The 12,993-nt window shown below is 36.0% G+C and overlaps 1 protein-coding gene across 1 annotated transcript; it reads right to left on the bottom strand.

Annotated features, from left to right (window-relative positions):
- Window positions 1-740: 740 nt before the first annotated feature.
- LOC110452914 lies at window positions 741-11,236 on the bottom strand. The gene is made up of 5 exons (XM_021501668.1): window positions 10,838-11,236; window positions 8,094-8,233; window positions 7,329-7,441; window positions 5,285-5,491; window positions 741-4,721 (listed from the first exon to the last, which is right to left on the bottom strand). The coding sequence occupies exons 1-5, from the start codon at window positions 11,020-11,022 to the stop codon at window positions 4,440-4,442; spliced, it is 927 nt and encodes a 308-aa protein (XP_021357343.1). The 5' UTR covers window positions 11,023-11,236; the 3' UTR covers window positions 741-4,439.
- Between the last annotated feature and the right edge of the window lie 1,757 nt (window positions 11,237-12,993).

Below are 12,993 nucleotides of genomic sequence, written 5' to 3'. Positions count from 1 at the left end.
TGATATTTGGCCAGTAGCATGCTGGAATCAAGGGCTAGCAAGTTTGTTCAAATAAATGACCTTGACCCGCTTTCAAGGTCACAGGGGTCAAATATGTTAAAATCTTCAAACGACTTCTCAATAACCAAAAGGCCCAGGGTACTGATATTGGGCCTGTTGCATGCTGGGATGAAAGGCTACCAAGTTTGTTCAAATGAATGACCTTGACCCAAGTTCAAGGTCACTTGGGTCAGATGTCTTAAAATCTTCAAACGACTTCTTCTCAATAACCAAAAGGCCCAGGGTACTGATATTGGGCCTGTTGCATGCTGGGATGAAAGGCTACCAAGTTTGTTCAAATGAATGACCTTGACTCACGTTCAACCTAATGTCATTGTTCGACATTCAAGGTCACGGGCATCATATGTTTAAATCTTTTAAAAGGTTCTTATGAATCGAGCACCGATATGCCTGTAGCTGTATTTTAGTCCACTTTTAAGATTACAAGTGTGAGATTAATACCAGGTGAGCGATGCAGGCCCATTGGGCCTCTTGTATATGTAAGAGGGATGAACCCGGGCCACCCCAACCCTGGCATCACTCCCAAAAGCTGCTGGGGGAAACAAATCCAATTTGAACCTAAAAAATACCATTTCACTGCATAATACAACAGGCCCTCATGATCAGCAGCATTTAACCTCAGAGTGTATGTGGGTGTGTGTATGATGTACATATACTGTATGAATAACAGATCAAAATTATTATGTTAAATACAAACTTGTTTATTTTTTTAAAAAATATCAATATGTATCTTTACAAATAAGGGTCCACTGTTACCTCAGAACAAAAAAACTAAGTCGACTAAATCGGCCATTTGATACCAAATTATCAGGTTTTATACACTCGCATGTATTTTTGTTCTATGCTGTAACGTAATCCGTTAAAAGCGAGAGAAAATATCTAAAACAACTGATTTATATAAACAGGCCTATTTCCGATATCTTATTTAAGACAATTTTGTTTGGACACGAAAAATCATCCTCTGAAGAATGTTCACTCTTTAGTTTTCTTTCCGTTCATAGGTTGGTACAACCGTTATAGAATTGAACACTGATGAATATCAAATCTTGAGCACGAAACACTTATCTTTGAATTGTAGTATTATTTGCTCTTCAAATGAAATGTTTGGAGTTACAGGAGAACAACTGTATACATGTACACGTACGATACAAAATCATGGGAATATTTCATATTTCACAACTACATTCAACCAGACATAAGTTTTTAAAACTGGAAATACATGTATTCAATCACCAACAGATTAAGAATTATCAGCAGTTTGTTCAGAAGTGCATGTTGTTCACTTAAATACACAGCAGTCATGTACAGGCAAGGGTTCATGCAAAAATTACCATATACTTTTTCATTTTTCATAGTAAGTATTGATACTTAACACTGAAGCATGAGAGTTTTAGCTTTATGTGTAACTAAAACTTTCTCAACTTAATAAAGATTATTGTTTCAAAGCTATAAACTATTGTTTATGGTGTGTATGTTACATAGCTTTCCTTAGCTGTTAGAGTTACCTCCCCTGGTCATCACTGCCATCTTGGACAGGAATGGTGTTTGCAATGCATTTAAACATAGTCATTGTTAAGTCACATTTACCAGTACAACATCACCAAATTTTCTCTCAACATTTCAAGTAGACGTCTTTGTTCTTCATTTTTTTTCCAATAAATTATGGAATAAAAAATAATATAAAACTTTTTCAGTAAATAATTTTGCAAATTTTCTAGTTCAAACACTTGTAAGGTCCCTTGTGAAAAATTCAAGCATGTAGTTAAACATCTACAAACTTGTATATAAAAATGCATTGCAGCAATGGCAAGCATGACAAAATAAATTGCAATGTTAATTAAATACAACAAGTTTGAAGAAAATATGGAACGCAAAAATATACACAGCCATTTGATAAAAAATCTGACATTGTGCTGGTCATATTTACGTAAATCATGTCATTATCCAACAGTTGAATATATCATGTTCAGTAAAACCTGTCTTTACTGACACCTGATGTGTCGGACATCATGTAATATGACTGTAATTAATACAAGTGTTTCGGCCAACAAATCTAGTTTCGAATATGATATTCATGTCACGAGCCATATTTGATCGGCCCTGTTGATGTCAATAATGACAGGTTTTTTCTTTCACAATTGTCATGTTTTCAAGTGTAAAAGATATTGGTATAAAATATCTAATCAAGTTATCCATTGCTAAATGTTTCAAAAATATGAGAATAGAACCTTATTAAATAAGCTATTGCATATTAAAAGTTTTACAAAATATGGTTAAAATGCAATTATATTTGAAATATATCAAATTCTTTTTCTGTAATAAGCACATAAAAATTTAAGCTGCATATAAAAATCATGACACATTAAATGAGTTCTCAATTAGGCTATAACTGATCTGAAAAGCATTTTAGCCTAGTTTTGATTTAGAGCTGAACTAAATACGCCACAAAGCCACGAGAAGTTTATAACATAAAAACAGAAAAAACATTATAAACACAAAGTGTACTCTCTGTAGGATAAAGCCTTAAAGTAGAAAAAAAAACATATTTTAAGGCACAGCATATTGCTGTCTTCAAAATATAAATATGTTGTGAAAAATGATATTAAATTTGCAGCAAAATATAATTCCAACATATGTATTGTCACCACATTTGAATAAAGTCCTCATGATCAAGTCACTGAGACAAATGCCTTGAAATTGGTGAAATAGAAAGTTTCCATTCTTTGAAGTATTTTTTGGTGTGAATACAATGTACTATCTTTTGAATTACCACTTAGGCAAGTTTATAGTTTTGGGCATCAGAAGCAGCTTTTTTTGAGGATCTGAAGTCAGTATTAATGATAATTAATAAATAATTGTACTCTATTAATACTTGAATACTGGAGATATACTTTATTTCATTCATCTGATCTTAAATGCTTTAAGAAAATAAACAATTTACAATGAATTAATATTTGAAATACTGGGGTCAACTTGAACTTAAAAATATGAAGATTGGCGATCAGCGACAAGCTTTATTGGAGAATCACATTCTCTTGAAATCCCCTAAAAAACATTATGGCAATTCATAATTGCATTTGCAAGAACATTAGAATTGGAAGGTAGGGGTTTTGTTTTTTGAAAACATTTTTTTTCATCAACCATATTCTGACAATGTTTTGTTAATTATAATGAGACTAACTTATTCCTGTAAACTATGGCACAAAATCACTGTATAAAGCAGAGTGTTAGTTAACATCATAAAAAATACAACCTAACAACATTTAATGTTGTGCAGCTCAAAAAAAGGAAAATGTCAATATATATAGATTTCCTGACCATGAAACATTATACAGTATAGCTTATCTAAACCGGCCCTTGTCTAATCCAGATCCCTGTCTTAACCAGCGGAAATTTGTGGTCCCGGCATATTCCCTATATAATCATAGCAGTTAAACCCTGTATAACCGGACCCTGCCCATTCCGAAAACTGGCATTGTTTCACAAAAGTTGGCATAGTGATCAATGTAAAAACAACCTGTTCATTCCGGTCCTGAAATTATTTCTCTGCCGGCTAAATCTAAAGCAAACACATTCTTAACAAATTAGCGCTATCCAATGCTGGGTCGCCCTTCATTTGTATTATATAATCTGATTAATTTCTCTGTTGTTTATGTTGACACACTTGTAAAAAGATTGTATGCAAAACACTACATTTTTGTTTTTTCAAAAAATGACATGCCGACTGTATAAACCGGACACATGTGTAAACCAGACAAATAGTTTGGTTCTGGTGACATCCGGTTTAGACAGGTTATACTGTATTTCATAATCTGGTAATTTGTATATGTTGACAACATATTTCACTGTTATATAGAATACACACAACTAAAGCATGATGTTTCTATGATTACATGTATGGGAATCGCAGCTGACAAAGTTCTGTACACGTTTATATAAATGGCGAAATGAATTTGTTTTGTTACAAAAAGCACTTTTCAATAATGTCCACCACCATATTGAACATCGTTGCATATCAAATATCAAAAAGCGTTTTTATCACCGGGATCAAGATACGTCATCATGGTCAAGGTCACAAAGACCAATTACCATGATGTCAGGTTCAAGGTCAAACAAACCACCATTACACTAGGGTATAAAGTTCATCACAACCAATGACCATGGCATAATGGTCAATGACATACAACCACTGACCTTGACAATAATAATCTGACATAGAACTGAGGTCATGACCTCTGTCCACCATTAAACTTGGTTTGATGTCAAAGTCTACATAAAGCACTAGGACGAAGTGAGGAGCTTGTTACATACTAGATTGTTCCATATATAGATTTTGATGTTTTCAGGCATCGTGTTTCATGTTTGAATCAGAAACTACCTCAAGCTGTGTACTGTGGAGGTGGCCCAGGATAGGCTGGAGGCGCCACTGGCGGGTACGGTCCTTGGGGCTGACCCTGGAGATTGTAGGGAGGCTGTGCCATCGGACCCTGTGGAGGATACTGTTGCATTGGCTGATTCCGAGGGGCTGATGGGTATTGAGGGGCCTGGGGAACAGGTGCTTGCCTCTGAATGGTGACAGTTCTGGTCACTCCGGACAGCAAAGTCACAGGGAAGTCATTGAATTCTTGTTCTTCATCTATGCACTTTATTTTTCTGTGAGTCTACAAAACAATAATTTTATGAATTATTTTGAAATTGCATACGAATCAATTATATTTTTTGTTTGGGTTTTGATCAATTGTGAATGCATCGGAATACATGAACATTGTTCAAAGTATGTAACTGTGAGAAATTTTGAAACAGAATAAAGCAGCTTCCTATACAGTGAACCTGTCTAACAGGACAACCGATCACCTCTCATATTCCAATATCCTGTTGGCACAACATATTGGTCAGACTGGGCATGATGACAGAATACACAGGTCTTCCTTGGTTTACATAAGCTAGGTACTAACTTATTGTTTTCTTAACAGCCCATCAATACAGGAGAGATAATTAGGGCCATTTAAAAGTCAGATAAAAAATAATATTAAGGAAATGACATCAAACGAACAAAAAGCTACAAGACAAACGTCAACTTGAAAAGTGGTAGTTGCTATGGTTATTATATCTTTTTGAACAGACCAGAAGTTTTTAGGTAAGTCAGAGTTGTTGAGATATTTAATGCTTCGAGAATATCAGTGTTGTTATATTAATTAGTCTCTAGGCATACCACTGTACTTACCACATAACAAGGCCCACCACACACAAGCCAGAGAGGAAAGCATATGAAGATACAGAGGAGGGATGTGCAACATTCCATTGGGGTCGAGTAATTGGTCACCCAAAGGGTCATGTGACCTGAATCATTGTTGGATCGACTGTCACAAAACGTCACCTGGCTGTCCACGATACCACTGTACCACTGTCGCACACTAGGTCCAAAGTCCAACTGAAATATGGAAGAAAGAATTGTTATGTCAAAAAACATATCTTTTAAAAATTATGTTTATTCTATTATCCATCTTCGTCCGTCGTCGTGCGTCGTCCATTAACATTTTACATTTTCAACTTCAGCTGAAATACTGGCAAAGGGATTTCAAGGAAAGGTTACTGACATCTCCCTGACTAAGTGTTGTTATTTTTTGGGTTGTTCAGAAATCCAATATGGCCATTTTGAAAAACTTTTTCAAACTGAAAGTCTAGTTCTGCTGGGCCGATTGAACTGAAACTTGGTAGGAATGATCAACTCATGGTCCTAACAAAGTGTTGTTATTTTTCGGGTCAATCAGAAATCCAATATGGACGCCACGGCCGTCATTTTGAAAAAACTATTTCAAACTTAAAAACAAGTTCTTATAGGCCAATTTAACTGAAACTCAGTCTAGGAATGATCAGCTCATGGTCCTAACAAACTTGAGTTAAAGTTATTAACTATTTTTTACTCAAATTGGTACATATTTCAACAACAAAAATAAATACTGTAGGACTCAGGTGACCGTTAAGGCCCATGGGCCTCTTGTTTTTATATATAAAAGTTTTGACTTTTTGCTTAATAGTTTACAAACTGGAAAAGCAAAATATTTGTTAGGATTGAGTTTCACTCATTCACCCCTGAAATTTCATATTTGAACTATTCCAATCATTGAATTGGAAGAGTTCAAATATGTCTTTAGGGGTGAATGAAACAATTTGGCAAAGTTTGCTGGATTCATAAGCTAAAGCAGTCTGGGCTTCATCAGGAATTGGTTGACAATGTATTTATGATGTATCCGATGACAGCTACTTGCATAAGAGCATGTATATGAAAATGCTACCTGTTGTTCTATTTGTAACCCTGCTTATCAACAACATATCTCCTTCCCTTATCAATTCCATTACACATCTCCTTTGAGATGTATCTTTATACCCTTTTATAATATCAAAATTTCTCTCGACACAAATTGGCATTAAACAAGGTCATACTTTGTATAACTCTCAAAAAATCATACAAGACATCTGATTGAAGAATGATAGAATCTTTCACCACTTTCAGGATGAGAAAGGGAAATCTCAACCCTCGGGTTGAGATTCTGAATACCACCTCAAAGTGGTAAAATATTCTTTCCCTGAGGGTTGAGATTCCCCTATCTCACCCTCGAGGGGGTGAATGATTCTTTTTCTCTTACCCTGTTCACCCATTGTGTATCATATACAAAATGTAATGTTAACATCACAGGCTAAATTCAGGGTTGAAGTGACGTTGATGGATTGTTGATGTGACGTCATACCATGATTGTTATGAATAGGTGATTCCCCTCGTCTCAACTGTAGGGCGAGACTAATAGAATCTCTCACCCCCTTTGGGGCGAGATAGGGGAATCTCAACCCAAGGGGGGAGATTCTTAAGTTGCCAAACATGAGGCTTTGCAGAGTATTTGGCAACTTAAGAATCTTTCCCCGAGGGTTTATATTCCTCTATCTTACCCACAAGGGGGTGAATGATTCTTTTTCTCTTACCCTGTTCTCCTATTGTGTATCATATAGACGGAGTGATAACGTTATATGCTAAATTGACGTTGATGGATTGTTGACGTGACGTCATTGTATTGTTGAAGTGACGTCATACCATTGTTATGAATAGGGGAATCCTCCCGTCTCAACCCTTGGGTGAGACAAGGAAATCTCACACCAGTAAAAGTGCGGATACACCTGTCCAGGGTAAGAGAAAAGGCAAATCTCACACCGGTAAAAGTGTGGATACATACATCTATCCAGGGTAGAGGAAATAAATGATTTTTTTGTTCTACCTTCAGACAAAAATTCTTTCCTTCCTGCATATATTGCATGGCCTGTGTAAGCTTGTTAGTGATCATCTCCCGAATCTGGGGGTGACGTGTGTTTACCAACACTGCAAACTCATCTGTAAGAACCGAACATTCAAAATTAGTCTTTTCAAAAAAGGAGACACAGGTTCCAAAATGAAAAATAAATAGGTACAGCAAAGAAACTTAGGATGCATGTGCAACACTTTATTTAATTGCTAACTTTTCATTTTTTTCATATTTCAGTTACATTCTTTATACCAAGTAAAAGGTGCATAAAGCAATCAAAGTTTATATCTATAATTGCATCCATATAGCTGTACAATTTATATGAAATCTTTGGGATTTGGCTTCCAGTGCTTGTGATGTCATATCATAAACTGTGAATTCGTACGAGTAACATTGGAGATGATCAATGGCCGGAAAATTTTCCACATTATTTCATAACTGGAAATTAAAGGCTGAATTAGAAGAAAATTATTATCTTTTTATAAGGTCATTCTAATGCCTTTTTGAATGAAGTATGTGGTTTTTTTGGTGTTTTTTTTACAATCAAATTATTTTTTTGTACATAAAGAGAGCTATTTTATTTTATCAGAATAAAGATAATTATTTATCCCATATCTAATGTTAACTAATACCTTTCATAGCATGTCATGAGATGTTGTTTCTTTATCTTAAACACCTGCACTAGATGTATGAAAATTATACAAGGTAATTATAAAAATGATAATCATTTAAGAAACTTACCTTTCCACTTCTTGCGTACTCTGACCACCACGTAGTTGTCTGTACGCTGATGCTCCACTTTGATGTGGAACAAGATTGGCATATTGAGTAGGTCGTTGGTCAGACGGTGAAGTTCTTCAATGTTTTTCACTGTCAGCTCACTGTAATGCAAGGAGAAATTAAAGGATTAATTAATTTTGAAGATTTCTATTGTGAAATTTTGTCTCTTATTCTTGAGAACCTCCCAGCTTTATGTGAGGTTGTTTTATAAATGTATTGGCAGTTTATAATTTATCTTGTTTTGGTCTGTGCATTTTGTCAAAATTTGAAATTAAGGATGAGCGATCATGAACATGTACAACCATGCATGGGCATGACATTTCAACATACAATTTCACTAATAGAGACGAAGCCGCTTTAACATTGTATATTTCTGTAGAGAAAATAAATGACAGCAATACTTTGCTCTGGATTGACTTTTTCTAGATTATATATAAAACACCATAAAATACCATCAAAAACCAGAACCCCGTGGCCTATAACAGAATGCATTTTATTTACCTATGAAACCCATGCAAGCAACGTTAACAGAGACCCTACCATCCTCAGCTCTTAGGGCAAACATTTTTACTTTATCCAATGGAAACTCAGATGTATCATATGGTGACTTTTCAGTCAGTGCATTTCATCTACAAGTAAGGAATCGTCTGTTACGGCATGATTTCTCACCCCGACACGATGAGAAATCTTGCTAAAATTGCCGAGTTTGCAACACGATTTCTCACCTAGGTGAGAAATCGTGTTAGGAGTAGGCATATTGCCCGTTGCCATAAGTACGAAGACTGATTTTGATTTTGGGGGATTGTGGTATATATAGGCTTGTTCATTTAGAAACTACTGCGCAAACGTCAAACTTGTTCAAACTTTAAACTTGTTCAAACTTTAAACTTGTTCAAACTTCATTTTTAAGCTCACCTGGTCAGTAGGACCATGGTGAGCTTATGCCATACCGCTGTGTCTTTCGTCCATCGTCCGTTTGTCCATCCATCAACTTCTCCTTTAAAATGCTACTAATCCTGAACGACTCAGTAGATTAGGGCCAAGGGGACTCAATTTTGTGGTTGGTTTGGACCCCCTGGGTGGAGAGGGGCGGGCCCCAATAGGGGAAATGGAGGAAAAACCTTTAAAACCCTACTTCTACCATAGGGATAAGTTTTTTTATATTCTAATTTGGTCTGGAACATCCTTGGGCAAAAAGGACTTGATCTTGTATAAACGATGTATGGCCCCTTTGGGTGCAGAGGGGCGGGTCTCAAAAGGGAAATTGAGGTTTATATCTTTAAAATCCTTCTCCTTATGTACCATTTGAGGGATTTTATCGCAATTTGGTCTGGAGTATCCTTGGGTAAAGGGGTCTTAGTTTTGTAGAGTTGCGGGGCTCAATAGGGGAATTTGAGGTTTAATTCTTTAAAATATACTTCTTCTTCTGTATAATCGTGTTCTTGAAGACGGCTGCTGCAGACTGGCTTCTGATTAGTCAAAATTGTTGCATTGTCCAACATCGCTATGTAAAAGTGTGCAGTGTCACTACGAACACTACTGCGATCTGCGTTGATTTTTTGTATTTGACAATATGTCCATGTTAGGTCGGGTCCTGTTTGGTTAACATTTAGATATTTACCGATGTTATAGATTTGGTATGGGATTGCGTCTGAATGTGTTTAAGAAGGTGCGCGCACGTGCATTGTATGAATCGGGCAACAGTGGGATTTTTCATTGTCTAATTGAAACTGAAGATTTTGGAAGACACCTGTTGCGTATTTCAAAAGTAAATGAATAAATAGATAGATTGATAGATAAATCAATCAATAACTATTTGGCATGTTGTACATTGAACAACTACTCATTTGATATCATGTCAGCGCATTTATTACATGTTCACTAAGGCAAGTTTTAAGACACCACGGACAAAATCCATCCCCAATTGAGATAGAGAATTGGGGTGAGTAATCGTCGTGCCAGGTGAGAAATTGTGGAGGGGTGAGAAATCGTGCCATAACATCTGTCACAGTCACGCTTGACAGCTACATTTATATGTATGACGGCGCATGTTGGTTAAGGATATAGCATGATAGAGAATGTCTGAATTCGAAGCTTATCTGTCAAAATGTCTGGGTCTGGCGTCATGTCATGGCTTAAGCCGGAGTTTCCTCTGGCGCTGGCACCAGACTTAGACATTTTGACATTGATGCAATAAGACAATCTCACAGATAGATGTCTGGTGTCCCACACTAGACATCTATATATGTCAAAATGTCTAGGTCTGGTGTCAGGACCAGAGGAAACTCAGGCTAGCGTCATGGGCAGAGGAAACTTGGGCTACAAATGTATGTATGACAGCTGTATCAGGAAAGGAGGTTACTTAAAGCAAATAAAGTAATGACCATTGATCAATGAGAATTTGTTGAGGACATCTGGCAGTGAATCACTCATGGTTTATTTATATGCACAATTACCTCCCTTGCATCATGCATTGTATCGAAATACTATTTGTTTTCCTGAAGAAACTGAAGTAGATACATTTGAACAAACTCTTAATTTTCAACAAAATTGTCAAATCCAACATGATAAACTGAAATAATGACATGTTAATTGTAAAATGTTATTGGCACATAAATATTACATCATAAACCAACCCCCAATGAAAACACAACAAAAGGAAATGCCAATATAGCGATGCCCGATTCAGCAGGCACCTACTGTACCTGAGTTTGTGACTGATCAAAGATCCCGACACGTCAAACACTTTGTCGGACTGATGAGCCACATCCCCTGGGCGGACTGTCGACTCGAACAAGTTGTACAGGAGTGGCGGACAAGCCTGAAATTGGGACCACAACATCGCCGTGTACGGCGGCAAGTCGTGAAGTTCCGCCGCATGGGTCGCCATCTTTTGTCTGTTATTTGTTCCCCGTCTCTGTCATCGAACAGCGACTATTCTTACGGCTTGTATGATATGAACTCGTGACTTACGCCACCCTCAAACACGTTTTAACGAAGCACTCTGTCTTTTCCCTTTCACCAATACTCAGCACCCTTTTCCTGACGTATGCTTGTTTGTTTTTGCGTTTGCGAAAATGTAGGCAACTTCCGTGTTGAAAGAAAGGGGCTCGATAAGGATGAATGTCCGAAAATGAAGAAAAACTGCCATTAAAAAAAATACTGATATGAATAAAAATAATTAGATATACAAAAAATTCGTAAATGTACACGTAGATAAAACAAATCTGTATACTTGAAGTAAAAATATTTGTATAATATTGATACCAAATGATCCAGTTCGAATAGTTCCCCCTAAGGAACCCCAACGAACGGATTGGCTCAGGGGTTAACGCATTGGACTGATGTTTAGGAGATCCGGGTTCGATTCTCGACGAGGACGGGTTTTATTTTTCACAAGCATATTTTACATATACAAAACAAACATATTACCTCATTCTCAGATCATCGCATTCAAACCAACACTCCCATCATCATCATCATCATCATTCCCGGCTACTTTATATATTTTGCCACCTTTTAAAGCAACAAACTCCACTATTCCTTACAAGAAAGGACGTATCGATCTATCGATTCATAGCTGTCATATGCTCCACATGTATATTAAACATAAGTTATCATTTCTATTGATTTCAAACACTTGCATATTGATAATACCGGAGAAATGACTGAATTGGCTAAAAGTTACGCGAATTTAAGGTGCTATGTACGTCCATGTATTATTGCAAGATTTGTACAGTAGACCCGCCGAGCGTTTACTATCCTTTTTCATATATTTTTTAAGTTGATAACGTTTCACTATTATATTTCTGACAGAGCTGCTTATAACGACTCCACATTTTAACAATAGAGAAACGACTTTTCAAATAAATTTAGACAGGACGGAGCACATTTTATAAAATCAATTTCATCTTATATATTTTCTTTAATCTTCGACCTCATTTTTTCTATCCAGTTTTAGTGTGAATGTATCAAGACTGCTTGCAAAGGAAGAAAGACCTGAAATTATTCTTGCTGCTTTTATTTGTAACTTTTTATGGGTTTTTTTCTTCTAAATAGTTTCTGTTACAACCATCCAACACTTCGCTTACACATATTATAATAACGGTCTGTAGAAGACGATATATGAATGGGACAGACTTTTTTTTAAAACTTTAGTGTATTAAATATACGCCATGAAGACAAACATGTGTTTAGAAACTGATGTTGCAATATTTTCAATATGAATTTTTTTATATCCTGTTCGCATTTTAACTTACTAGAGGTGTTTTATTGTGGTATTATTTTACAATTGTGTATCAGTAAATTGCAAATTTACACGAATTTCTAGTAACGAACCAATAAGTATTAATACTTCTGTGTTATTAGGGTTGTTATTAGGGTTGAAGTCTTTTGACAAATAATAGCCAATCATGGTTAATAGAATTTTCAATTTCAATGTTTTTAATCGAAGAGTAGGAAGTGACGTATCATTTGCATACCTCCTTGATGATAAGCATAGGAAATGAAAATTGACCCAGGACAGAACCCTGGGCATCTCAGCCCTAAGATAAGCGACTGGTAATTCAGAGCTAATTAAAAACAACATCATTTAAATAGCCTCTACTGCAGAGGTACCTTTTTCAGCGACAACCTTGATTTTAGCACATTTTAAGCCGAAAGGATATGCGTTCAATTACCGAAAGCGCCAATAAGTAACTACTATTTTACTACATGGGTTTTGGTGCACCAATTCATAAATTCGACAATGCACTGAAACAAGTACGCTGTTCTAACCAATCGAACATTTCTTTAAAAGTATTTTGAATGTGATGAAAATATTTATTTCCATTTTGTTTTTTACGTAAGTGCAAAATATTTA

Source organism: Mizuhopecten yessoensis, unplaced genomic scaffold (assembly GCF_002113885.1).
Source record: "Mizuhopecten yessoensis strain PY_sf001 unplaced genomic scaffold, ASM211388v2 scaffold6971, whole genome shotgun sequence".
Classification (NCBI taxonomy): domain Eukaryota; kingdom Metazoa; phylum Mollusca; class Bivalvia; order Pectinida; family Pectinidae; genus Mizuhopecten; species Mizuhopecten yessoensis.
The sequence above is the reverse complement of the archived record's forward strand: the minus strand, read 5'-3'. Positions and strand labels throughout refer to the sequence as shown.